The 26,742-nt window shown below is 35.8% G+C and overlaps 4 protein-coding genes, 1 long non-coding RNA gene and 1 pseudogene across 8 annotated transcripts; 3 read left to right on the top strand and 3 right to left on the bottom strand.

Annotated features, from left to right (window-relative positions):
- The first annotated feature begins 2,300 nt into the window (after nt 1-2,300).
- On the top strand, nt 2,301-5,535 carry LOC147487887 (DNA-binding protein S1FA). 3 transcript variants are annotated; one of them, XM_086572372.1, is made up of 4 exons: nt 2,313-2,452; nt 2,547-2,586; nt 4,989-5,109; nt 5,212-5,535. In XM_086572372.1, exons 3-4 carry the CDS (start codon nt 5,083-5,085, stop codon nt 5,425-5,427), a joined length of 243 nt encoding a protein of 80 aa, XP_086428498.1. In that variant the 5' UTR covers nt 2,313-2,452; nt 2,547-2,586; nt 4,989-5,082; the 3' UTR covers nt 5,428-5,535. The 3 variants fall into 3 exon arrangements, with proteins under 3 accessions (XP_086428499.1, XP_086428498.1, XP_086428500.1); XM_086572373.1 differs by lacking the exon at nt 4,989-5,109 and having other exon boundaries at nt 2,301-2,452; XM_086572374.1 differs by lacking the exon at nt 4,989-5,109 and having other exon boundaries at nt 2,326-2,452; nt 2,547-2,625.
- Nucleotides 5,536-6,748: 1,213 nt separating this feature from the next.
- Nucleotides 6,749-18,463, top strand: P58IPK (DnaJ P58IPK-like protein). Its single transcript, XM_086575042.1, has 9 exons — nt 6,749-7,171; nt 8,022-8,187; nt 10,556-10,757; nt 10,953-11,113; nt 11,222-11,315; nt 12,693-12,905; nt 14,878-14,958; nt 16,775-16,993; nt 17,774-18,463. The coding sequence occupies exons 1-9, from the start codon at nt 7,075-7,077 to the stop codon at nt 17,957-17,959; spliced, it is 1,419 nt and encodes a 472-aa protein (XP_086431168.1). The 5' UTR covers nt 6,749-7,074; the 3' UTR covers nt 17,960-18,463.
- A 63-nt stretch (nt 18,464-18,526) lies between these two features.
- LOC147487884 (zinc finger protein JACKDAW-like) lies at nt 18,527-21,875 on the bottom strand. Of its 2 annotated transcripts, none has more exons than XM_086575041.1 (4): nt 21,675-21,875; nt 21,255-21,406; nt 20,770-21,166; nt 18,527-19,840 (listed from the first exon to the last, which is right to left on the bottom strand). In XM_086575041.1, exons 2-4 carry the CDS (start codon nt 21,397-21,399, stop codon nt 18,751-18,753), a joined length of 1,632 nt encoding a protein of 543 aa, XP_086431167.1. In that variant the 5' UTR covers nt 21,400-21,406; nt 21,675-21,875; the 3' UTR covers nt 18,527-18,750. The 2 variants fall into 2 exon arrangements, with proteins under 2 accessions (XP_086431167.1, XP_086431166.1); XM_086575040.1 differs by having other exon boundaries at nt 21,734-21,873.
- On the top strand, nt 20,161-20,841 carry LOC147487885 (uncharacterized). Its single transcript, XR_015203112.1, has 2 exons — nt 20,161-20,283; nt 20,446-20,841. It is a non-coding gene; the product is annotated as an uncharacterized LOC147487885 (long non-coding RNA).
- A 1,447-nt stretch (nt 21,876-23,322) lies between the features above and the next one.
- Nucleotides 23,323-23,628, bottom strand: LOC147487883 (uncharacterized). Its single transcript, XM_086574171.1, has one exon. It carries the CDS (start codon nt 23,626-23,628, stop codon nt 23,323-23,325), a length of 306 nt encoding a protein of 101 aa, XP_086430297.1.
- A 1,794-nt stretch (nt 23,629-25,422) lies between these two features.
- LOC147487882 (protein SLOW GREEN 1, chloroplastic pseudogene) lies at nt 25,423-26,366 on the bottom strand (annotated as a pseudogene).
- Nucleotides 26,367-26,742: the final 376 nt, after the last annotated feature.

The raw sequence follows: 26,742 nt of genomic DNA, 5'->3' as shown, positions 1-26,742 counted from the left end.
TATTTGGGAATACGGAGGAGACGCACTGTTTGGATTAGCAAGAAATTGTTATATGAAAAGAGGAGAGTTGGGTCGATGATGAAAAAACAATGAAGATAATAATTCGTTTTCAGTTATTTGTTTCGTTGATTTAAAGGAGCGACGGAAAGGGTACGCCTGTTCAGTTTTTTCGCGGTTGTAATTTAAGGGGCGTAAAGGCGAAGCGTGTTTACCAATTTACCCTTTCAATAAAGAACAAAAAAAAAATGGCTGTCCAACTTTCTGGTACCCTTTGGATTTAAAACTTTGGTCTAAAACCAGGAATACAAGAACTAATTGAAAAATCTGGTATCCACTTTATATATAAGATATAAGATAAGATAAACATGGATACAGGCGAAGGTACATTCCTTCCAACCATTAAACAAGAGAATAAAATGTTTCCTTCCTTTCTCTGATGCGTTATTTGCTGAAGGTTCAACTTCAACTACTTGGAAGATATATTATTAATCAATTGTAAAGAAGTTTAGAAATAAGATGTGGATTTAATTATCAAGAGCACTGAGCACAACATGTGGGTTGATCATGACAGTTTATATATCTCTTCTTACAATCAAGTGAATTAACCAATTTAAAGAATCCCCACGTGGGCTTGGTTCATTAACTGCGGAATTGGATGGATCACTAGCTACATATGGCACTAGAAACCGCTGGTCAATCTGAAGTTGAAGGCCAAAAGTCCAGAACCATTGCTCGAAAGAGATGAAGGATGAAGAGGGGGAAGAATGAAATTGGTTGTAACCGGTTTCTTCTGAGTCTAGCATTTTTTGGTGGTGGTGGTGGGGGTGGGGGTATTGGGGTTCATGGTAGTGCCCAAAACAATTGCAAACCCTGATTTTTTTTTTTTGGAGGTCTGCCCCAACACAATATGGGGTATGGTAATAACAGACTCTTGGACCAGCCGGTTACGGTGTCACCTATTTAACAAACAAGAAATTAGTCCCAAGGCCCAATTTTGGGGAAAAGGAAGTCTAGAGGACACTGTTTTTTGTGAGTAACTCACAAGGACAAATTTTGGGGAAAGGTAACTCACGAACCCACTATTTCAAAATTAGGAACCCTCAAGGACAAAATAAGTTGGCCCCGCCTTTTTACATTTTTTTTAAATGCCAGTTATACTCTTCCGTAAAAATAACCCTCAAGGACAAATGACCCGGATTTAAAATAAATATTTTCCGATTTTACCTTTTCTGTCATTTTACTATGAACAATGAGTGTTCATACCTTATGCTGGTGTATGAACAATGATTGTTCATATTCAAATAGGTGAGTGTACCTTATACAATATATTGATGTATGAACATTAAATGTTCATCCAAGGACTATGAACATAGAATGTTCATACCTAAAAGACGATGAACATTGAATGTTCATACCCAATCAATGTTCATATCAAAAGACTATAAACATCGAATGTTCATACCCAAGGACTATGAACATTGAATGTTCATACCCAAAGACTATGAACATTGAATATTCACTATGAACATCGAATGTTCATACCCAAAAGACTATAAACATTGAATATTTATACTCAATCAATGTTCATACCCAAGGACTATGAACATTGAATGTTCATACCCAAAGACTATGAACATTGAATGTTCACTATGAACATCAAATGTTCATACCCAATCAATGTTCATACCTACCAATTGAATTTTTTTTAAAGTAGTCATGAACAATGATTTTTCATACTCCCAAATAGATATGAACAATCCATGTTCATAACTGGATCAATGTTCATACCTATTGGATCATTGTTCATAGCTCTAATAGGTATGAACATTCATTGTTCATAGCTAATGTTCGTAATTGGGGGGTATAAACAATGAGTGTTCACACCTGCTTAAAGGTATGAACAATGATTGTTCATACTAAATACACCGGGTCGTTTCGTCTTGGCCGGGCCGTTACTTATTTCGCGTCAGGGGTATACTTGACATTTTATCTACCCGATCCGTTTTTTATTTCGCGTCAAGGGTATACTTGACATTTCATCTACCCAGTCCTTCTGAGTTAGGGGGAAAAAAAAGTGTCCTTGAGAGTTACTTTTTCGGCAGTTTTGTCCTTGAGAGTGACTCTGAGTTTAACAAATTTGTTGGTTTTTGATGTGAATATCGTCCGACCCGAGCCATTTCAATTCGGTTTCTAAGACAGTAAGAACGGGACTACGGGAGTACCGAATCCGTCTACCCGTTAAGTTATTGACTGCCGCGTATGACCGCAGTGACGTTGTTTTAGCCAATAGAAAACTAACACGTAACGCTCTCTAAATAGATTCAAGGAAAATTAAGACCATTCTCTTCGTTCTTAGCTCTTTTTCTTCTTAGACGGATCTGATGTGTAAACTTTACTAGACTAGTAACTAGTAACGTCAATCTCAATTCTGATTTTCCTTATTCCAGACCAGGTACAAAATTTTTATTATGTTTTTTCAAATATATTTTTTTTCTCTTTTATTTCGTTGTTTTTTTTATATAAATCATTTTATGTATGTGCTGCAGAAAAGGATTCATTTAATCTTATCTGATGGCTGAAAAAGCGGTATGTATCAATTAAAGATACTTTAAATTAAAAGCATAGGTATATTTGTAGATCTAATTCCCCCTTTTCGGGACTACTGTCACTCTGCTATAATCCAATGTTTGAATCATCATAGAATATTTTATGTCATGTCTTTACACGACCCACAAGTTTTAATGTTCAAATGAATGCTTCCAATTGGAACAATCTTTAATTGTGAAAACAATGTGTTCTTGATCAGTTGATTGTAAATGAAAGTCCTGAGTCTAAGTTTATCAATTTAACGTTCTCCACGGATCTAAGTAGAAGACCCAAGTCAGGATTCACACAGTTTTTATTGAATGTTAGCTTCTCTACCTTTTCATGTAAATTGATTAGAGTATCATAGTGAGCAACGCTCCTAAACTGGTACATTTGTTAAATCTCTCAACTAAATAGGCCAATCTATTCTTTGATACTTGAAATGTTAGGAACGTGGTTAAATAATTGGCTTTCTATTCCTTGACAACTTTGGGTTCTCAAGGAGTATCAGTCGGTAATTTAACATACATTTGGTATTGGAGCCAACTCCACATTTAGGGCTCCAATCTTGGGAAGAAGACCTAGAGGCTAAATTAAAATGCTTGGTTAAAAAGAGAAAAGAAAAGGAATAGAAAAAGTGCCAAGTCATTTAATATTGATAGGTGGGTGGATTCGCGAAAGCAGGAAGGGCATAGGGTCAGTGATCGAGTCGTGTAATGTTAGGATCCTGGTTAAGTAATTAGCTTTCCATTTCCTGACAACTGGAATAATTGTTAGTTGTTTAACATGAAACGACCTTGAAAGTTTGAAATGTTGTGGTTAACATTTGTCTTTGGATATCATTGTTAATAAATCGTGTATTATATCATGTCACGTTTTTTCATTTTTAGTGTATCGAGTATCGAATTGTATAGTGAGTATTGTATGATATGTGTAAAACTTTTTTTCTTTTATGGTATTATATGTGTATGTGAGTTTCTTCCACAGATATACGTAATGAAACTTTATCACGTACAACACTACTAGTGGATGGTAAAAAATGTTGTTTTTTTCAACCACTTGGCCCAAGTTAATACTGTAATGTTAAGGAGTAAGATAGATGTTAGTTGAGTTAGTAAAGGTTGCTTTGGGATAAGGTTGTTGTTTATAAGAACCAAAACCAAAGTTGTCCCTCCAAAGCTTAGAAAAAAGAACAAAAAACTGCGTAATTCTTGAAAACTTGTTTTCAGATGAATTTTTTAATTATTTCATGTGTCTAGAGTGTATCGCCTAATATAGTATCGCGTATCTTATCGTATGCGCTATTGTATGATACATAAATTTTTTGATACTGTATTATGGTACATATCGAAAGCAAAACACTGCGATATACATACGATAGATATCGTGTATTGTACGATATTGATAACTATGGCAATGATATTTTTAACACTTGTAGAGGGTATTAATGTTGGGTGAAGGTGACATGTTTCTAAATGTATAATTCTTTGCATGCTATGAGTTAGGTATCAGTTGGTTGCTAAACGTGTTAATGTGTTATAAACGTACAAACAAATAAATATCCTTGAACCTTACTATGTAATTATGTGTAAATGTGGTTAGATACCAAGATTGTGTCAAATTGAAGTCATATTGTGTTGAAGTGATAAAGTGATAAACTTAATTTCTTGGCCTTGTCTGACAGAACATCAGGTTGATCCACGTATGACTTCCTGCTAAGATGACACATAGAAAAAGTTGTGCACTTCCGTTTAATGAATATCTAGCTAAGTGACTAATCGTAACACCCTCCCTAAATCTTATCTGGTTGAGAACAAACCATAAGCTTTGATCGTAATAAGTCCACTACCCACGACTGCGATTCATTCTATATCTGTGACTTTGACGCTTGGATGGGAAACCTTATTTTGATCAGTAATTACATCCTTGAGATAATTGAAGGACGATTTTCCAAGCTTGCCTTTCGAAGAAAGAAAGGCAGCATTTTCGACTGGAGAATTCCTTTTGCGCAAGTTAGGTTATCAGCAACTCATTCACCCTGTAGAATCTGCTAAACCAGTTGGTTGAGCTGTTACGGAAGTCACAAAACTCTCAAATTCAGGCTTTGAGACCATTAAGAGGTGAGAATCAAGTCTTCATCAGCAGCTGGTGATCCTGCGATTTGGAGTAGTAGCCATATTTGCTTTGTCAACCACAATTAATTGTTGCTTTAACAGTAAATCTTGAGAATTTGCCTTAGATGATTACAATTGTTCAAGAATGTCCCAAAATTCTTAGATAATGCCGACTGACTACCCTTTATTATATTATTTTGATGCTTCCTAAGTATCTTAGGCTATATAGTACAATTACCAAGGTCAGTCTTTTATTAAGAAATTTTTGTCTAACCGTCTCTTGCTCAGTTGCTCATTACTATTGGCATAAACTGTGGGCTATTGTGGCTTGTGCTTCAACACTAGTAGTAGTCTGAAGTTTGAAGTTCACTTGTGTGTGTGAATGTTTTTCTGGGGTTGCAGGATCAAAGTAATTGCTTTACTCATGCAAAGTTTTATTTTCCAAGTTCTTTGAGCTTTTCTTTATTTCTCATAGGAGATACTAACGTTAAACTGTTTAACGTGTGAACAGGGCAATGTGATGAAGGATGTTGAAGCGAAAGGTTTCAATCCAGGGTTGATAGTCCTGCTTGTTGTGGCAAGTCTTATGCTAGTATTCCTTGTGGGGAATTATGCGCTTTACATGTACGCTCAGAAAACCCTCCCACCAAAGAAAAAGAAGCCCGTCTCAAAGAAGAAAATGAAGAGAGAGAAGCTGAAGCAAGGCGTCTCGGCACCTGGAGAGTAGTTTAGGACCTTGTTTTAGAATGGAACTTTTATGAGGCTGCAGGCTGCTAAACTTAGATTTTGCCCTTCTCGATGATGTTCATAAAAAGTTGCCTTTTAAAACTGATTACATCTTTGCCTTGAGTTAGAAATTTCCATTAAGAGGACGTAAAAGCTGCCTTTTACTACTACTTTAAATGAATAGGTGTGGCTCCTCAAAACTTGCAAATAAAATGACTGAGCAAGACTGGTTATTCGTACAGAATGGTTGCTCTTGCACCCAAGTTCTTGAGAAGATTGGATTGAAGAAAAAAACATCTGAAAATTTGCTTCTCTTCATTAGCAACAAAAATGGAAGACTTTATCGTACTAGCTTCGTCCTTATGGAGGTGCTTAAGAGTTCAAACAGCAATTGAAGCGATATTATAAGAAAAAATAAAAAAATCTCTCGAGATGAACTTTTAGATTTTGTGGCAGTGTTGTAATGCCTTTGTATATCAGTTACTGAAATATGGAACTTAACAGTCCAAAATGGAACAGATTGGTGAAGCTTTGGAAGCACATTCTTAGGGGTGCAAGTGGATATCCAAATATTCGAATCGGATTCGAATTTGTATTCGAAAAAATTCGAAAAATCAGATATTATCCGAAAATTTCAGATATTGGATTTGGATTCAGATAATTTTTTATGTCTGAACTAGTTTTGGATACTGCCATCATAGTTCGTGATTCGAACGAAATTCTGGAATTCCGCCTGGAATTTCGGTTTTTCAAAAAAACGGAATTCCGAATATAGAGTCGAAATATCCGAAATTTCGAAATCATTCGAAATTCCAAATACAACAAGGGTCGAAATTTAATGAATTTCGGTTTTTAAATTTGTCGGAATTTCGAAAATTTCGAAATTCCGAACTATGACTGCCATATCCACATCCAAAAATATCCGATCCAATTTAAAAAAATTAATAGTTATTATATATAATTTATTTATTTATTTATTATTGTATAAAATATTATATAAAATTATAAACTAATAATATAAAACTATAATAACAAAATAATAATAATAAAAATAAATAAATAAATAAATAAATAAATAAATATATATATATATATATATATATATATATATATATATATATATATATATATATATAATAATTTTTATAGTGATAAAATGAATTATTCAAAGTAAAATAAAATTTTAATTAATATTAATTTTCAGATCGGATATTATCTTATATCGGATTCAGATATCCAAATCGGATTTCGATAAAATTTTTAATATCGTCGGATTTGAATTCGGATTAGGATATAATATAAATTTTCAGATTCGGATACACATGCATATCAGAATCCGAACCTATCGGTTTACACCCAACCTATCGGTTTACCCCTATTGACATTCCCCTACATTCCAAAGGATAATCAACCACATCGCCTGCAGCTTTACGTTATTGATTTGCCAAAGGGCCAATTTGCCATTAAATTAGTGGGCTCGTACGTGGAGGGACAGGATTGGCGGAAGCAACGTGGCTCACACCAAAGTATAAAAACCCAAATAATGAAAATCCAAGTTCGGGGATCCCGCTACGTTTGCTCTTAAGACCAGACTCAAATCTACTCATTCAAACTCATTTCCACTTTCACCGTGAATAAAAAACTGTTGATGGATTTCTGGTCTTCAGGGACGGGACCTATTTTCCCTCTCTTCATTTTCGTCTTGACGTCCCAAATCCTTTTCCAACCTCTAACTTCCGCTCAAGGTAATTCCAATTCTCATTCCCTTAACTATTTATTTATTCAAATTTTTATGATTGCTTAGTTTTAATCAGTGATCCGTTGTAGTTTATTTGAAAATATGGTGTACCCATGTAATATAGCGAGGATGGTTTATATCTTAATCCTCGACTAGATGAAAGATTGCAATGTACTGTGGAGGAAGATACATCATGTAAGAGAAGATCTAGGCCAGATAGGACATTGGGCATGAAAAATAAATACACTTTGATAATGGGGTAGCAGTTTACCTTTTTGGAAAAGATCCTTGGTGATGTAGATGAAGGAATGTATTGGTTGTAATGCTCGTCATGGTTATAGAGAGACCAACCAAGCAGAAGTTTACTTAGCTACAGCGGTTAGTACGAAAGGTGATACTAGTTTTTATTTTAATCCTCCAGGAGATGAAATTTTTTAAGGTATTGTAGACGAAGATGCATGTGGAACTACTTATGTAAGAGTTTGATTATGAAATACAGATCTGCCTAAATTCATAACCTTTTCAGAAAAATGTGTTGGTTAGGATGGATCCCAAATTCACTATTTATTAGTAAGCTTGTCATTTTGTAACCCCAGTCAACAGCTGAAGAAATCAAAAGATTCTTGACCTTACGAAAATTGGTACAGGGGAATTATTCTAATTATGCTCAATTGCTCATAAAGTATGGGCTACGTTATATAACAAATTATAATTAAAAAGAAAAGTTAGATAGTACTATTAATAAAAAAATTATTATGTTGAAGCCTATATCTCCATGTTTGTTGATCTTAGTGGAGTAGATTTTTTCTAATTTGATTTGTTCGTTTGTAATATCAACTATCTCTTTTGGAATGCAGATGGTAAATCTGGTGCTGCGGCAGACTTTTTCAAAAGATCTTCAGAAAATATACAGGCTAAACATTATGGCGAGGCTCTTGATAATCTGAATGCTGCTCTAGAAGCTGATCCAGCATTTTCAGAAGTGTATCGGCGACGGGCGTCTGTCCTTCGCCAGTTGTGCAGGTCATCTACATGAAATGGCATTTTTTGTTTTTTGTTTCCCTCAAATGACTATCTAGGTTCTTGAACAAGAAGCCCCAGAATTAGTTATAATTGAGCTTACGGAATGTCTGAAACTGAAGGCCCTGCTATATTGAACTATTGCTATATGTAATAATATAGTGAAAATTATGCAGAGATAATGGCAGTGTTTTAAAAAATGCATCAGCCCCTTGAGGTTCACTGCCTCTGTGAGGCTTGAGGTGACCCTCAGAAACAATATGCCATATTAATGGAATGACTTAAGGTTCTAGCTTGTAATAGATAGGCAAATAGCAATATACTAATCACAATTACGTAACTGGTCAAATAAGCCTCAAACGTAGACATAGGCATAGTCACAATTCAGTAGACAGTGTCACTCACTGACTCACAAGTAGACACAGTAATAAACTTAATACTCATAGTTAAGTTATCAAAACAGTAGGAAAAAAAAATGATTCGGTTGGGGTAAAAACCGACTTCCAGTGAGCCTGAGCCTCACTAAGCCTTAAGGCTTAAGCCTCAAAGCTGCAGCCTCACACCATTGAGGCTGTAGTATCACAGTATACATATATAAATTTGTAAGGCTCAAGCCTGAGGCACAAACCTCCTAAAATGCTTAAGCCACAATGCTTTTCATTAAGCATTGGGTAATGGCAAGCATATGGAGAAAGTGAAGAGATAGGCTTATAAGCATACATAATTAAAGACACATTTACTGATACAAGAGCATAAATGCTGATATCAGCATGACATCTGGCTGCTAAAAAACAGTTCGTTTTTAGGTTTTACTTTATTTTTTAGTTTTTTTTAGACTTTGGTCCTACGCATAGTTGGTTTATTAAACTTTGGTCCATAAAAGCTTGAATATTAGACTTTAGTCCTAGTTTTGTTTGTTGAATGTTAATCAACTCAGTTGACTGACAGTCACATACGACTGAGTTGACAGGCAATCAACTGAGTTGACTAACATTCAACAAACAGAACTAGGACTAAAGTCTAACATTCAAGCTTTTCTAGACCAAAGTCCTAACAAACCAACTATGCGTAGGACCAAAGTCTAAAAAACCCTATTTTTTACTAATTCCTGAACTAGGAATCATGTTTCAATTAGGATGAGTAGTATTAGTGAATTCTTATTTGCGTCAAAGTAGGTTATTTAGAAGTTTCTATTTGGTTTGATAATTCAATTAGAAATAAGATTTTTGTGGTTTTCCTGCTTGGGTTCCAATTAGAATTAGGAGCTGTTTTCTTATTTGAAGGCATGTTAGCCTTCATTGTTCTTTGTTTATTATAGATTATAATTTTGGAGAGAAATTTTCTTCTAGTTGAAGGTTAAAATCCTAGTTGTCGGTGTGTATGTCAATTAATTACATTGGTGTTCTTCATTGTTCTTGCTTCTGCTAACATTCACATCATATATTCAGAACAGAAATCATTTAGTCAAGGACCCGATTAACGTTTGCATACACTTGAATTACAAAGCAAGATTCATCATTAATATAAAAACAAAACCAAAATGACGACCTAAAGCATCAATACACAGCTAGAGAGATTGGCTGCCAGGGCACCAAGTAGCACCATAACACCATTAGAACTCAATGGAGAGGAGAGCAAGCTGTTAAAGCTCAGTAGAGATTGTTCTTTCTGTAGTTCCTTCTTGATCTGTTTTTTTTTGACAACTCGTACAGTTACATGTTTTGTTCAGATTAATTATACCTAGTATAGGCAAGCATTGTCTAAAGTTAGCATACGGAATAAGAGAAGTCTCACAAAGTATGTGAGATGAGTTTAAATTAGTCATAGTAATGAGAACAAGATAGAAAATTGAGATACAAGGGACTGAATTTTGACAGTGCTGTGGTGAAGCCGTTAACTGTCATAAGGCTATCTTTCTGAGAACTTGTACCAAAGGTAAAATCTGTGGTTCTTTGCGGTAAATTTTGTAGAGTTGCAGCTGGTCATTTGAGATGATTATTTTCGTTTTATAAAGTTTAGAGGTGGGTACTGAAGTTTCTGTATCTGTAAAGTCCTCCATCTCCTTTGCTTGTAACATATGTTTTTTCTTACGTAAAGTGTCTTTTCCAAGAAAAAGAAGTGACTCAAGTATCTGCACATCAGAACAACAAGGATGCATCAATTTAGAAATCTGCAGGATTATGATCTTTCGACTTCACAGATTTGCATTAATATGTATGTTAAATCGATAATTTGGAGAGAAAATTGTAGATTTGAAGAAGGATAGCCATAGTGTTTTTGCTTAATCTATTCTTGTTTGGAATGTAAGTGTGGACCTTTTTTTCCCCTGATTGAAAGGTTACATGATTTTGGAAATTTTTGGCTGATGTAGATTTGAGGAATCCGAGAGAGATTACAAAAAGTTTATGGAGCTAAAACCTGGAGTCCAATCTGTAGAAAAAGAACTTTCCCAATTACTGCAGGCTCGAAGTGCATTTGACACAGCAGTTAATCTTTTCGATTCAGGCGATTTCTCCAAAGCTTCAGAATTTGTAGATAAAATCGTCCTAGTGTTCTCACCTTTGTGCTTGAAGGTAATTATTTAAGTGGTGGATTAGCTTAGCCATAGTTGTAAGCAGCTTCTTGTTTAGTGAATCATTGTATGTTCACAAGTTCGGTACAATATATAGATGTGGCTTGGTTATCTTATCAGCACTGGAAGTCTGATTAATCAGTTGTCGTACTGTTGTTATAACTATTATAACTATCTAGGAGTTTTTTTGTCGCAGGCAAAACTCCTTAAAGTGAAACTTCTGTTGGCAGCGAAAGATTATTCAGGTGCTATTTCAGAGACCGGATACATGCTCAAAGAAGAGGAGAACAATTTAGATGCGCTCTTGCTGCGGGGGCGGGCTTATTATTATCTTGCAGATCATGATGTTGCTATGAGGTATGTTGGTGAAGGTTTTATTTTGTTTGTTTTCTAACAATGTCCTCCCCCACCCCTGTCCCTCCTTTTTCCTGTGGATAACTTGAAGCTTATCTGTATTGGCTTTAGGCATTTCCAGAAAGGTCTCCGGCTTGATCCAGAGCATACTGAGCTGAAAAAAGCATATTTTGGATTGAAAAACCTTCTAAAGAAGACCAAAAGTGTAAGTTCTATGAGCATTTCTATTCTCTTGAAATTGTTTGGGGTCATTAATTTATTTGTACTTGCAGAGTGGCATGTGCAATGCATATATTCTAGTTAATTCAACACTAATAAGCTAGAATAACTATGTTGGCTAAAATATATTGACATGTAAAATCTGAATGCAAATAATTAATTAAACCACATAATTGAGGATAAAGCAATAAAAGAAGAGATGAAAGTATGAAGGAAAACAAATGTAATTCTCCTTAATTAATCCTAATACAACGGTTGGAGTTAGTTGCTACCAACTACTTTTGATAACTGAGAGAATAAGCCTGATATTGGAGAGGATAATGACTACATTTAGTAAAACAAAGCAAAAGGGTATTTCTAGGAATTAATTACAATTGCTACAACTGAAAACCATAAAAGTTGTAGGAACCTTATCAAGTTTTAGAAGTACAACCATAGACCTTTGCAGAATAGTCAACGTATGCAGATTGGAATACAAATGCAATAGATCAGTGAAGCAAAACCAAGGGCGATTAGTAAAGTATGAGAGATATGGATGACAGCAAAATACACGACTGACAGAGTTGATGGATGTTGGATGCAGAAGATACGACATCAAGAAAGTTGAGTGAATGAGGAGAAAAAAAAGGAACAGAAGGGAGATATCTTGGGAGGAAGTTGGAGTATAAACCTTGAAAGTAGTTAGGGACTTTGGGTTTTCAATGCCAATGTTATGATTATGCAATTAGTTTTTTGCCCCTCAGGGAAGGGGCTATTTACTGACGACACAAGACCTTCTAGTTTGGGAGAAATAAAGGAACAGAGGGGAGACATCTTGGGAAGAGGTCGGAGTATAAATCTTGAAAGTAGTTAGGGACCTAAGGTTTTCAATGCCAATTTACTAGTTCCAACACAACACAACACCACCCGGCATATAAGGGCCATTTAATGACTTCACAAGACTTTCCTATTTTAACTTTAAATATAGGGGTATAGAATTTAAAATTGTATCCTTGATTTGAGCTTGGGCTTAATAACATTATTGACATCATGATATTTGACCATGTAAAGCCTTGATATCAGTATCGTAATATGTTGGTTAAGGGTTCAGGAGTAATTCGTTTGATTATTTTGTAGTTAGATGGGACAAAATTTTGTCTTTCAATATGGGGTGTGGAGACGTACTCTGGTTGGGTTTTCTTGGTTGTAGTGTGATTTTATTGATGTACTTGTAGGCTCTCTCAGTGTTCATTTATTTGTAATGCTATTTCAATTTTAACAAGCCAAAAAGTAAAAAAAGAAGAAAACCATTATTTGGTTTTTGGCTTATCATCATAGAGATAAATTGATGGATGCTGACCATGTAAAACCGTGATATTCACAGGCAGAAGACAATGTAAATAAGGGTAAGCTTCGTTTGGCAGCAGAGGACTTCAAGGGAGCTCTTGCAATCGATCCCAATCATAATGCACATAATGTCCATCTTTATCTTGGTTTGTGTAAGGTCTTGGTAACGCTTGGAAGGGGCAAAGATGCTCTGAATACTTGCACAGAAGCACTTAATATTGACGAGGAACTTATTGAAGCTTTGGTTCAGGTAAGTATTAATTTTTTTTTGTGTGCATTTGCATCTGTGCACAGGACATGAATCAGTCCAAATTATACAGTTTTCTTACAGATAAGCTTTTAAATCTATAATTTCTTCCATTTGGTTTAAATTAGGATCAGTCCCCGTATACATATCATGGTATTAAGGTGTCCTTTGACTTTGCTTATACAGGGCTTTGAATTTTCATAAACCCAATACATGTTGAAGGCGTAATTGCTTGATTCTGGTAGTATTTCAAATATAAGAACTTGATCTACTTGTTTGAACTATATTTGTTATTAGTTATAATATGGTTATTGTCTTATGTTTAGGTGGGAAATCTGAATAGCCCAATAGCGAAGGTGTATGTGTTTGGAGATTAGGGTTTAGTGTCTTATATAGGAAATGTAATAGCCAGCAAAGATATCTCTATGATAGCAAGTTTTCGTCTCTCTTGCTCTTCATTGACTGCATTTTAGTAGTCTTTACGGTCTGCACTAATTTTTTGTTTGTCAGTGTTTCTACTGTTCTCTCCCGGTTCTCTTTGGTATCAGGGAGTTGATTGTGGAGTTTGATCTCTTGGTTGAAAACAGTTTTTGCTCAACTTTTGGTGAACACATGATGCATAGTGTTGAAAGATTGAAGGGGAGTCTTGGAAATATCTTACTTATAATTTGGTCATTATTTTATGCTTATGGATATTAGGATAGACAAGGTTTGTATGTGTTTAGAGGTTTTAAAAGGTGTTTGAGGCGTACACCTCAAGGCGAGGCCTACCTAAAATGCCCTAGACGCATTTAGCAAAGCGTTTATGAATAGCAACCATATGCCTCAGTGTGTGAGGCATACCTCCATTGCAAAGAATTTTGACCGTGTTTTTTTTTCGAAATTATATATGAAGTAGACGTCAACTTTCAGTAACATTGATGTATTAAGTAACCCATCTTTTAACATTTTTTAAGTACTTCAATTTTTCAACCTTCCTTAATTGTAGTTCTTTCTTGTCATACAAAATGGAGTGTAACTATTTACCCTTAACGATATGAAACTATGAAAAAATATTAACTTTATCAATAGATTATGTGTATCATATGGTATCACATAGTTTACTTCACTTTATTGATGTTTCTATGTGACTGAGAACTTCAAATTTATACAGTGGGAGGTTTTTTGTAATTGAAAAAATTGTCATGCACTTGATGGAAGTTGAGGCTTATGCCTTACGACTCGAGGCATATGCTTAGCTTCAGTGGCTAATCAAACGCCTTGCGCCGAGCTTTCACGTTTTAAAACATTGGTTTGGACGTTAGGGTCTTATTGGTTTAGTGACTTGTATAAATATATGTGGTAGTTAGTAATATAGTACAAAATATCCCGATATATCGTGATATTTGGGGATATCTATCCAGATTCTAGAGAAAGATATATAAATATCACGATATGTTCAGAGATATATACGACTGCAAATATCGGTGATATTTCAACGATATTTTGCGATATTTGGCGATATTTTGTATATATAACAATTTTATTCAATATTTACCATTATATTTCAAATAAATATAAATAATGTATCATGATATATCAAGAAATATCCACAATATCCATGATATTTGTCGATATTTTGGATATATCCGCGATATTTGCATGTGAAACAATATCAAATATCCCCAAAGAGGGGGGTATATCCACGATATATATCCAGAAATTGAATATCGATAAATACCCATATCCTGATATTTTGTACTATGGTTAGTAAAGCTATCAAAAGCAAGTTTTACGTTCTCTTGTTTTCATCTTTTCTTGTGATACTTTGCATCTTGAGTCACACCATTCCTAACACTACATAACTCTGGAAGAAGATTCCAGTTGTTGTGTAGTAATCATATATTCTTTATGTAGTTTGTAACTAGCTCTTTGCATATTGAAGTGATAAAAAACACATCTGGATTCGTCTTATTATTGTTTTTGTTTTCATCAGAGGGGCGAAGCCAAGCTTTTAACAGAAGAATGGGAGGGAGCAGTCGAGGATTTGAAAGCAGCAGCTCAGAAGTCTCCTCAGGTTTGTCACTTGTTTCATGTGTTCCGATCATTTTCTTAGTAAGTCAATGACTGCGAACAGTGCTGTTGATGACTCTTTGGCATTCACATCTAATAGCAGAGTCAATGATGACTGATAATTATAGATCTTCCGGATATATGTTTACTCTGACTTTCTTTGTTTGGTTTATGAATGCAAATTTGCTCTTTGGCTTGATCTGTTCCACGTTCTGCGTATGTTAAATAACAGGAATATATCATCTTTTACCAAGATAGGAATTGTTTCATATTTGCTGGAAATGAGTGTCTTCTATCTCTAGTGCAAGTACCTATTTCTTGTACATATGAAACTATTAAGGGTAAACTAAGGTTTTGCCTCTTGTATTTGGGAGAGGCTGTGCGTCTATGGGGCTGTGTGCTTGGGTGGTCAAAATTTCAAATTAATACTAATATAATAAGGGAAGCGGTATAGGCACCCCAAAAAATGGGTTTGGCACCCCCTTTGACAAATTTCCTAGTAAAGGCACCTCTCCATTTAGTCCCTGTAAGGCACCCCGTATAACCATTATTCTCACGTAAGGCACCCCTTTTGAGCAACAAAATTTTTTGTGGAAACCAATTTCTTATAGCAAAAGACTTCATCAGCATATCTTCCCCGCCCAAACTTTTCCCATGATTCAAAGTTTGAATAGACAAAATTGAAAAGGCATGACAGTTCTCCAGACAAAAATTTGAACTAGTAGATTAGGGCTCTAACGCATCTTCTCTTTATCCATAAAGAACTCTCTGTAGGACTCAAGCTCATAATTCTCATCTCCCTTCGCTTCTGTTTCATATCCGATGCTAAAAGTGCTCTTCAGCATATTTTTAGCACTTTGACTAGGCTCTGGGACCTTTTCTGCTCCGAAGGCTTCTTTAACCATGCCTCCTGTAAATCCCAAATCGGACTCAACATCATCGTCATCGCCCCTCATCAATGATCCATCTTAACGCATTTGTAGCTTTGCTAGCTAGTAGTGCACCTATCTCTCTCTCCTACTTCCTTTCGTTGTTTAGGGGCCTGGCATTGAGCTAGGGATGGACTAGACCATATCCTTGGTGGTTGGCCTAGTTGGATTAATTGTTTAAGTTGGCCCAGCCGATATATGTCAAACTAGAGTCGTTGGTAAAGCCGCGCAAATGTGGACCAAGCTCACTTAGGCAGGCAGAGGGGCCTAAACGCTACATTATACATCCAAGTTGTTATTACTTTTAAGTTCATTTTTGGTTCACTTTTTCACGTTATCTCATCAAAACACTCATCTTAGCCGATATATGTCAAACTAGAGTCGTTGGTAAAGCCGCGTAAATGTGAACCAAGCTCACTTAGGCAGGCAGAGGGGCCTAGACGCTGCATGATATATCCAAGTTGTTATTACTTTTAAGTTCATTTTTGGTTCACTTTTTCGCGTTATCTCATCAAAACACTCATCTTAACTATTTCCTACCATTTTATGTCTTAGAAAACATTGTTGGGGTGTTAATCATCAATTACTTCATCATTGTCCTTCTTTGTATATTTAATGGAATCTAATCGTCTTTTGTATGGCCTTGTATTCTCATCTAGAATTGTCTCATTCATCTCTTCCTAATTTGTAAAAATTTTAATTGCAGTAATATTTAACAATAGAATCACGTTATTTTTTTTCTTAATTTCTGTTTATTGTTCTATATCTTCACATTGTTTTGACTTCGTCAAGGTGTGGCAGACTAAGACTTTTTGTTGCCCTCCTTTTTCTGGGTACATCTAAAGGCTTAATCTGTAGTTAGATGTTTATACTTGTTTATCATTTGTTCAGGATATGAATGTACGAGAAGTATTGATGAAGGCGGAAAGAGCTCTGAAGATGAGCAAGCGCAAGGATTGGTATAAGATTCTAGGAATTTCCAAAACCGCCTCCATAGCAGAGGTTAAACGTGCGTACAAGAAGCTTGCATTACAGTGGCACCCTGATAAGAATGTAGACAATAGAGAAGAAGCAGAGGCCAAATTTCGAGAGATTGCTGCTGCATATGAGGTCTGTTTTGCTTATAATACTGATTTCCCTTGATCGTAAATTCGTAATTTTTCTGTGTTTGTCATATGATGTTGGTAAGCTAGGTTTATGGCGACCATACAACCTATATTTCATGAGTTATTATTTAAAACTACGAACTGAAAACACTATATCTTGTAAGTACACTGGCAGCATGGTAAAGTAAAGTGGCATGGGGGATGCATATATATGATGTTTATGCGATAGACAGGCTGATGTGTACAGCTTCTGTCTGGAACAGAACATTGATTAGTACCAATGGCATTTGATAAACAGCTATTTGAAAGAATGTCCCATACAAATCATTTCTATGTCAGAGAGAGTAACAATTTATTATTTAAAAGTGATGTATCATTCCCAAAACTTATATTTAAGCGCAACTGATCAATTGTTCTTTTAGATGAGTTTACCTAAAGAAAAGGAAGAAAAAAAAAGGAAAAAGAGGAAGAAAAAACTGAAAGATTACTTGATGGACATTTCTCCTCTACATCAATAACCTACTATCTATTTCCTTCTCCTCTACGGGAATGACCAGCTATTAGTTTCTTTTCTTTGTTTCTTTCACTAGGTCGTTGCGTTTGTCTGTAAATGATGCAGATGTGTACGATCTTTCTTGTCAAACATATTTAGTACGACTATTTCGGACCGCCTGATTTGTGGAGTTTGAAAGTGGTTTTCTTTCTTGTTTTGTTTTGTTCTCCTGTTTACTAAATTTATCTGTACCATTCCAACTCTGATTTGTTTTTTAATCATTGTTCGCAGGTGCTTGGGGACGATGACAAACGTGTAAGATATGATAGAGGGGAAGACATTGAGGACATGGGTATGGGGATGGGTGGTGGTGGTTTTAACCCTTTTGGCGCTGGTGGACAGCAATTTACCTTCCATTTTGAAGGAGGCGGCTTCCCAGGTGGTTTTGGTGGACCCGGTGGATTTCATTTTGGTTAATGAAAGGGCTAGTTTTTTCAATTCGTTGCTAGAGAAACTGAGTTAATGAAAAAGTAGTAATATCTTCTTGAGAGTGAACAAAAAGGCTGACTGACTGCTAACAATGAGGTTATGGGGGAGGGCGTTGCATGGAGATTGTTGCTTACATCCTTTAAACAAGGAAGTTTTGCTGTGGTGTAATGTCCGTCGTTGATTTGTACTAGAGCCTTTCTGATGATTCAGAAATTACTGGTTTCAAATCAGTTTTTTAAAATACATTTTCTTTGGTAAACAAAGAAATACATTTGTTGATCATAATAGCCATTGTAGTCATCACTCATCAAATGCTTTTTTGAGGAAGAGTTGAAGAATCGGGGTGGCTAATGCGATGTTGAAAGTTTGTATATATGCACAAGGCATCAAAAGATGGAGGGGCAACTGGTAATGAGGGTATCCCTTACAAACCCTAAATTCTATATTGAATGATGACTTCTAAGTAGTAAGTCATATAGCTCTTATCTTCAACTTTTTCTTGCATTTTGTATGCATCATTTTTTCATAAAGCATTTAGATGTTTTGGACTCAGTCTTACAAAGCAGTCATTTCTTGATGTGTACAACCAGAAACGGTACTCAAATTATCCCTTGTCAAACTTCTACCAAGATGTAAAGGTCATCTCCCCGCATCATATAATTAACCTCTTCCTCAGCTTAGAGCCTTGGACTACTATAGTTTCCAACACCCCTTATTGTAGAGAACTTGCTACTTCTATATTCCTGCTTATTACATCCAAAAAAAGGGAACAAAATAGCTTAGTGACTTCCATTATATTCGCTCAAGACCATTCTTGAACCCATTGAGGAAAATTTTGCCAATTCCTGTTGCAAGAACGGGGTGCTAATTGCTTCGCCTCCTACACCTAAGAAATCTCTCGTTGAGCTTTGTTCCACTGATTCTGTGCTCATTCGAAAGATATTAGACTGGCCTTGATCAGCATTGTGTTGAATCATTTGACGATTGAGATTGTGCACTGTATCGCCAAGTGAGCTTACATTCAACATATTGTACATATCATTGCCAGTAGAAGTGTTGCCCATTGCATTTGACATGTTCATCACAAAATAATCATTCAAATTCTCTTGTTGTTTCACTTGTCGAACTAAGTGATGGAACTCATTTTTTGTTTGATCAGTGTGAGGATTGAAGCTATTAGTATCTGACGAAGAAGAAGAACTTACAACACCGAACCCACCTACAAAGGAAGGACTGCTCCTTGTAGCTCCCATTTGAGTTGCCTTTTGTAATAGTGTGGTATTTGAATGTTGGTTTACTTCATCGGCGTACAAAGAAGCTAAACTTTCCACCATCTTTCCTTTGCTACCATCTTCCTTCTTTAGTCCTCTTGGTGACTTAGATAGTGACAGCTCTGCATTCGTTGCTTCCCCCGTACGCTTGTTCATCCATTGTGACGGAATTCCTCCATAATCATCAGTTGAAAACGAGCCAAATTTTTTTGAAGAAGCCATTTGCAACAAATCAGATAGGCCAGTGCTTGAATTAGAATCCATAAAAGCATCAGAATTGGAAGCCACATCAATGTGGTTCATCTGAGAATTGGCCTGATCAAGCCAAAGTGATAATCTAGGCTTCTGCTCATTTGAATCAGGTGGGATTGAAGTGTGTGTTCCACAAAACATTGGGCAAAACTGCGGAATACTCACTGCATCTAGGCCTCCCCAGCTTCCAAATCCATGCGGTAGACTAGCTGATTGTTGAGGAAGATTACTTCTCACAATGCTATCTGTCCTGAAATTTAGACTAGCACCTGCTACTGAAGTAAATCTTGAGCTTTCGTCAGCTAATGCATCACAAAATGCTCTGTGTGTGATGAAACTATCCTTCCTGCTTGCAACATAAAAAGCAGTGTTCAGTTTTCACCTTGGAGTAGAGTTGTAAAATGGGCCTTCGCTCAAAATAGTTGCTGCAAGTTACATGGGAAAGTGATCCTTTATAACAATTTGGAATTATACTTGGTTTCATTAACATTCTCTTGAAGACTATACTTATCTAGTGGGCTATACGCACTCACTTCGTATCTTTTCACAAACATAATACAATGCTCACCTTAGCTTAAACAAAATATCTAGTAGGCATATGCAAGGTCAAGCTAATGTTACAAACTTCTTGCTCACAATGTCACTTAGTATTTCTTTTTACACTGATTATACTAATCACATGCGTACGTTTGGTGTAGGATATGAAACTCTTGTGCTTCCTTTATTTACTTCAAGTCTTCAATTGACCATTACTTGGTGGTTGAAATATTTATCTCCTCGTGGGAATTGGTAATGACATTTAACTTTCATTAAATAAAAAAGAAAAAAAAATAAAGAAAAAGAAAATGATAGTTTAGCCTGTCTTAAATAATGGGGTAGCGGTATCTTTTTGTTGTTGTGATACTAAGCACGACACTCATTCTGTAACTATTTCCATATTCTTCTTCCCAGGTTGAAAGATTTTTAGATGAACTTCCAACCAAAGCACTTCCAGGTCCGGGCATTTTTTCGAGGAGAAAATGGAAAGGTTACATATTCAAACATGTGGGAAGTTGCGCACAATTTCAAAGGTTTGTACCATCCTATTATGAAGAGCAGAACCTACGTTGCGCATATATTCCGACCAGAAGCCATCAAAGACTCTACATGGTCGCATTTATATCAAGTATTTTATAGGCATGCATGAACATTGGAGAAATCAGGAGTGGTCTACAATTCAATCAATTCAAATGAAGAAGAACAAATTAAAGGATGAGAATGTTCAACTTTATCTACCTGGAGAAGAGTGTTCCACAGTCACATTTATACTCCCTAGTCCCACAAGTCTTATTATGAGCTTTCCAGTCAGACTGAACTGCATACTTCTTAGAGCATTTCTCACACTTCCATTTCTTCTCTCCATGTTTTCTAAAGAAATGCTTCTTTATTCCAGTCAGATCACCGAGAGCCCTCGAAGAATCGTGATGAACACAACTCTTCTCAGGGCAAATGTACACCTTTTTCCTTATTTCTTTATTTGTTCTCTGGCGAAGTTTCCATGGCAGGTTATGTCCTCTTCTATGAAGTTGCAAATTCTGATCTCTTTGAAAACCCTTATTGCAGATTTCACAAACAAATCGATTCGTCGCTATTAAAGTTTTTGGAGATAAAGCTACTACTTCTGCGTCTGGATCTGTTAAATATAAAATAACAAGCTAGCGCACTGAGTAAGATTCAAAAAAATTTATCTGAAAAAAAAAAAGAACTAGTAGATCTCTAACCTGGTGTTCCAGGAAGATTTCTCTTCTTTTTGACAGCTGAACTAGTAGTGTTTAAAGGAGTAATATTGGAATTAGGTTCTTGGGAAAACTCTCTGACGATGGCAGAAGGTATTGAAAGCTGCTGCCAATCACCTGAAGACATCATATACGATCTGGAACAACAAAACTCAAAGTGGTTATGTGAGTTTGAAGTTTGAATTGGTAATTAACTTAGCAGAAAAAGGAGCTAGCTAGTTTCCGAAGAAGCAATAAGTTGAACCGTACAAACAAGGACAAACTGAAATGAACACAATACAAAACAGATATTCAACTCTTGATTCTACGATTCAGCCAAAAGAACGACTTGCAAAAACAAGCCAAAAAAAGAGACAACCCAAACCTAAAAACTCAGAATCGAAAACATTTGAGTAAACTCATTACCTTGTTTTGGATGTTTAGATTAAAACAAGCAGTGAACTACGAAAGGAATCTAAACCCACTTTTTATCTTCTTCTCACTTTCTCTGTCACTCGAACACAGACATGCAAATCCTCCTTTCCTTTCTTATCCTACTTCAGTCTTCAGTTCCAATGTCGGTCAGCCAATATAGTCAATAGACTACAACTTAGCTGGTCCACCGCCTCTCTCTCTGAGGATTACTAGTCTACTTTCTAGATGCAACTTGTAATTTAAATAGAATCTAGTGATGAAAATGTGTCTTGTCTGTTGTCCATAGTTAGGGTTAAAAGGTCAAGACTCCTGACGTTACAGACACCCAATTATTATTTTCTATTTTATTACTAAAAAGAAGATTGAATGATGCCTTTGGTAAATTCAAAGTACTCGTAGAAATGAAGCAAGTCAAATAACTGTAAAAAGGTTTGTTTCATCTGAGTTGCCTTTCCAACCCTTATCATTAAACTATAATTGCAATTTGTTTTCTTGTAAAAACAACAATTTAACAGAGATCTGTCCTTTTGGTGGTGGACCACTTCTTTTTAGGTGGCAAAGTGCAAGAAAGAGGTTTGAACTTAGAATGGCAGCCGTCACAATTATCGAGGTCTTGTTGGTTGTTACATAGAAAGAATACGTTATATAGGCCCGTGACACCTGCCTATCCGAGTCAGTACCATGGGATTAATCTGTATTTGCACGAAGTTCCCAAGTTTCTCGACAGAGCACCAACAATTTCTTTGTAGGTGTATGCGTGTGTGGGGTGCCGCGAGAATCAGTTAATTTGGTTTCTTAGGTGAATTTCCAACGTTAATGCCTTTTAACTACTACGAACTCATTTTGAGTTTTGCTTGGATAAATTTTGTTTACCAAAAAACATTTTCATTTTGAAAATATCAGGAAACCCAAATTCAGTTTCGAAGTATTGAAAAGGACAAGGTTGAAAAACATAAACATTCCCCGTAATCTATTTGGAAAAGTTATAAAAAAAACAAGATTTAGCGTCAATGTTTACCGAATTGAAATCGATCAAAAATGTAGTATGCATAGGTTTCTTCGAAGGAATATTGATGTCAGCAAGGTTGATACAGTTGATAGCTTTCTGTCTTCTATTTATTTTGAGGCATATTGAATCATGGGTATTATCGGTCGTCTCTTCTCTGGTCAGAGGTTACTTCTCTAGACATCTTACACCAGATTTTGGGTTTAATCTCCCTGGTTGATACATAACCAGCATAAAAACCCTCTCATTACGTACTAACCCATAAAAACCCTATTTTTTAAAAATATCCAAACATACCAAAATACTCCTGTAAAAACCGGGCTGACGTCATCAATCTTTACTTATAATTTCGGCTTAAGGACAAACCGGGCTGACGTCATCCTATGTAAATTTGTATTTACATATGACAATATAAAATTACACAGTCTTCTTAACCTATTTAAATTTAAATTTTCATATAAAATTTTTTTTCATAAGAAAATTTATATTTATATTTACATATGAAAATTCATATTTACATAACCTGTGTCACCTGTCAGTTGTCAGAAAAAATGTCTATGAAATTTCATATTTGTATATGTAAATTTGTATGCACATATGTAACTTCATATTTGGATATGTAAATTCATATTTTCATATTTCCAAACCATCTTGATCATCCATTTCAATTGCCTCCTCATGTACATCTTCAATCTCCTCTTTTATAGGAATAGAGCTTATATTTATTGACCCGTCGACCACAGATATGGACATACAATTGCTGACATTATCTTTATGTTCTTCCTTCAAACTTTTGGGTTTTGATGAAGTTTGAGGAGATGATGAGCTCTTTGAAACAGCATTGTTCTTTGGTGGTTGTGTTCGTGTTGAGCCAGCAAGTGCATTTCTTTGTGTTGGCCATGGGTGATTATGTTCAGAGGTATAGGTGATTACCAACATGTTTGGATCAGTTCGACTTCGTTCTACTTGTTTCTGGCCAAGCAACCTTTCGAAATTTCTTTGCATCTATAATATCCCCGGATCATAGTTCGTGATATTACGAAACCTTAAATTAATGAATGCCCGAATACTTTGTAAATAGATGATCGAAAAGAAGTAGTTACGTCTTAATTCATGAACTTAAGAGAATAGTAATATGGGTGAATGAGATGAGAATGCATGTTTGGTGTTTTGGTCACAAAAAAAACATTATATTTGTTCATTGGATACTTTACAAATTAATTAATGTGACATTCATAGGATATACATACCTAGGATAAGGAGAACCTTTGATTGGTTTTCGACCATACTTTCTCCATGCCCGTGAGGTCGATGGAACAACTTCTCCACTTGGCACCATCGCTATTTCTTTCCGGTGCTTTGGAATACATACCACCTTCTTTGCCCGGCTTTTTACGCAAAATAATTACAAAATAAGTTACTTTCGCATGCTATTTCCCACAGCACAAGGAAAAAGCGAGAAAAAATTGTTCATTGAGCATTTGGCGGGCACAAGAAGAATAGAACAAAGCAAAACACGTGAATTTTTTTTTTTTTTCCTTTCATAATACTGCTTCGCAAGGTTCAAGACGCATACTAGCAAGATTTTACTTAGAGAATTGAAGCACTTCGCAATCGGTGTATGTTTCTAAAACTACACAACAAAAAGTGAAATGAATCGGTATCCTTCTATTTACTCTTAGTACTTTCGATCATTATTATTCGATCTTCCATGGATAATAATTCTCAAGGAAGAAAAGGAAAACCAAATAAAGTGAAAGTAAGGCAGGGATCCAATATCAAATGAACAAAGGATTGACTACATGAAAGCTATGACTATGCTTACTACTCGCGGACCCATGAATAAGGAAAGCCTTTTTACATGTAGATTGATGTACACAATATAACAATAAACTTTTGCTGTTCATATCATATGCTTTTATATAGCTAGTAATCATGAATTCATGATATTTTTCCAAGTACTTAATTATGAACATAATTTTTCTATTTACATCAACCCTTAATCCACAACTTCTGATCTAGATCGAGTACTTAATAATAAGTAATAATTAATTTACATTATTCACATAAAAACAAAGATAAAAAAAAATATTCCTTGATTATAAGAGTCACTGAGAGCATATAGGGATAAAAATAAAGATAAATGTGCAAGTCTCATGAGCATGAAAGTTGTAGCAACTCACGAACAAGATCTTCACAGTTTTTTGTTACATTCGGAAGTTAAACACATGCCTATATCCTAATGAAGCGCACTCTGTCTCGAGAGGGGGAGGCGGCCATACACCAACGAGCTAATCCTCTATCTATACTATTGCTTGTAAAACAAAATCTTCTTGGGCAATAAACGACTTCGGTCGACTCTATCTCAATATAGTTTACATCACACATATTTTCTAGCAAAAAATGTAACGTATTCACTCGAGACTAGTGATGCATTGCAAGAGTAAAGAAAAAACTTGTTGAAGCGCTAAGAAGCGCATGGAGATTTCAAAAGCTTCAAATTACATCAATGAAGCAACATATTATTAGAAAACAAGAAGTATCTTGAAAAACAAGCTCCATCCTACAACTCTCCAATTATGCTATCATTGAGTTTTGAGGGCATGCCATTATTTCTAAATTAACACGAAAAAGTACATAATAACAAAATTTAACAAAGGCAGAACATGTATAAAAATGCCTCAGGTAGTACTCACCTCCAATTATTATCAATACTGAAACAATGCTCTAGAATCAATTATCCAAGCTTGACCCAAAGAGCTTCGCTCTTGATAATGGGGTTTGCACAAATCCTTCCACCTTAAAATCCTTTGGACAAACTTCACGACACTTTGCAAACTGCGCCTTCGCCTCTTCATTCCGATCAAGCAAGCTATAAATCACAAACCGATAAAAAATAAGGCCGGTAGTCGTTGGGATCCTCTTTTCGCAAGCTCTTCATAACTACTCAACGCCTCATCAACATTCTTCGAAGATACTTAATTTTGCCCATAATCAAGCGAACATTTCTCGTGATCATTCTCCTTACGCTCTTCCCGAGCAAGTACCATTTTCTCTTCAAGCAATCGCAATGCAGCTTGTCCTTCTCCACATTGGTCCATCAACAATGCATTCTGAAACAAGGCGTCGAAACACAAAGGGTCTTGAACTATATCTCTTCATAAACCTTCCTCGCTCCGTCCTTTTCGCCCATTTCATTATACAACCTCGCCATTAAAAATTTCCATTCTAACTCCAACGGTTGGGCTGAAATAAAACGTTTCAAAATCTGCAATGCTTCTTCGTGTTCTCCATCTTCTAGTTTACGTTCTAGTAAAGACTTCAATGCATCAATTGCCTCTGAATGTGATTCAAGAAACTCAGAAAGTGGGGATTTCTCGTTTTTCACTTCTTCTTCAAAAAAAAGATGATCCCCATTTCTTGGTTCTTCTTGGTCGAAATTATAATGAATATAGAAAAAGGGTAAAACGGGTAATAAAATAAAATAGGAAATAGAAATCGGACTGGAATTTCGCTGTTATTGGAAAGCAGGGAGTTTTTGTGATATGGGCCGATAAATAGGGAGGTTATGTGGTATGGGCCAATAGGAAGGGGTTTACACTCATCCGGATTCAAACCAAGGGGTTGAGCCCCATTTCTTGCATCTTACACAGAGCTTTTCCAAAAGGTGATTCCATAGGGCACTCATCAAATTGGATTGGGCAACCCCTAAAAAAAAAAGAAATTTTACAAGTTTACCATCAAAGCCCAAGCCCAGCAACCAATTCAACCGGTATCGCCAAAACGAATCCTCTGGGTCGTTTCTCGCCAAGTCGTTTGAGTATACACACAAATGATATGGCCACGTCGTTTGAGTGTACACTCAAACTATGTGACCATATTGTTTGAGTGTTAGTGTGAGTAACACTCAAACGACTTGTCCATGTAGTTTGAGTATACACTCAAACGATATGGTCACGTAGTTTGAGTGTATACACTCAAACTACATGACCAAGTCTTTTGAGTATACACTCAAACGATATGGCCGCGTAGTTTGAGTGTTAGTGTGAGTAA

The sequence above is a fragment of the Coptis chinensis genome, chromosome 7 (genome assembly GCF_015680905.1).
Source record: "Coptis chinensis isolate HL-2020 chromosome 7, ASM1568090v1, whole genome shotgun sequence".
In the NCBI taxonomy this organism is placed as follows: Eukaryota; Viridiplantae; Streptophyta; class Magnoliopsida; order Ranunculales; family Ranunculaceae; genus Coptis; species Coptis chinensis.
Note: the sequence above shows the minus strand (reverse complement) of the source record. Positions and strands in the feature narration are given on the sequence as shown.

What these genes read in the sequence shown, in the direction of transcription:
- P58IPK (XM_086575042.1), top strand. Translation starts at nt 7,075, where the DNA reads ATGGATTTCTGGTCTTCAGGGACGGGACCTATTTTCCCTCTCTTCATT. An exon ending in ACCTCTAACTTCCGCTCAAG is followed by an intron (nt 7,172 to 8,021) that starts GTAATTCCAATT and finishes TTTGGAATGCAG; the next exon opens with ATGGTAAATCTGGTGCTGCG. An exon ending in TTATTGAAGCTTTGGTTCAG is followed by an intron (nt 12,906 to 14,877) that starts GTAAGTATTAAT and finishes TGTTTTCATCAG; the next exon opens with AGGGGCGAAGCCAAGCTTTT.
- LOC147487883 (XM_086574171.1), bottom strand. Translation starts at nt 23,628, where the DNA reads ATGTTGGTAATCACCTATACCTCTGAACATAATCACCCATGGCCAACA.
- LOC147487887 (XM_086572372.1), top strand. Translation starts at nt 5,083, where the DNA reads ATGTTTTTCTGGGGTTGCAGGATCAAA. An exon ending in TCTGGGGTTGCAGGATCAAA is followed by an intron (nt 5,110 to 5,211) that starts GTAATTGCTTTA and finishes ACGTGTGAACAG; the next exon opens with GGCAATGTGATGAAGGATGT.
- LOC147487884 (XM_086575041.1), bottom strand. Translation starts at nt 21,399, where the DNA reads ATGATGTCTTCAGGTGATTGGCAGCAGCTTTCAATACCTTCTGCCATC. An exon ending in AAATCTTCCTGGAACACCAG is followed by an intron (nt 21,167 to 21,254) that starts GTTAGAGATCTA and finishes TATATTTAACAG; the next exon opens with ATCCAGACGCAGAAGTAGTA. An exon ending in TGTGGAACACTCTTCTCCAG is followed by an intron (nt 19,841 to 20,769) that starts GTAGATAAAGTT and finishes TGTTGCAAGCAG; the next exon opens with GAAGGATAGTTTCATCACAC.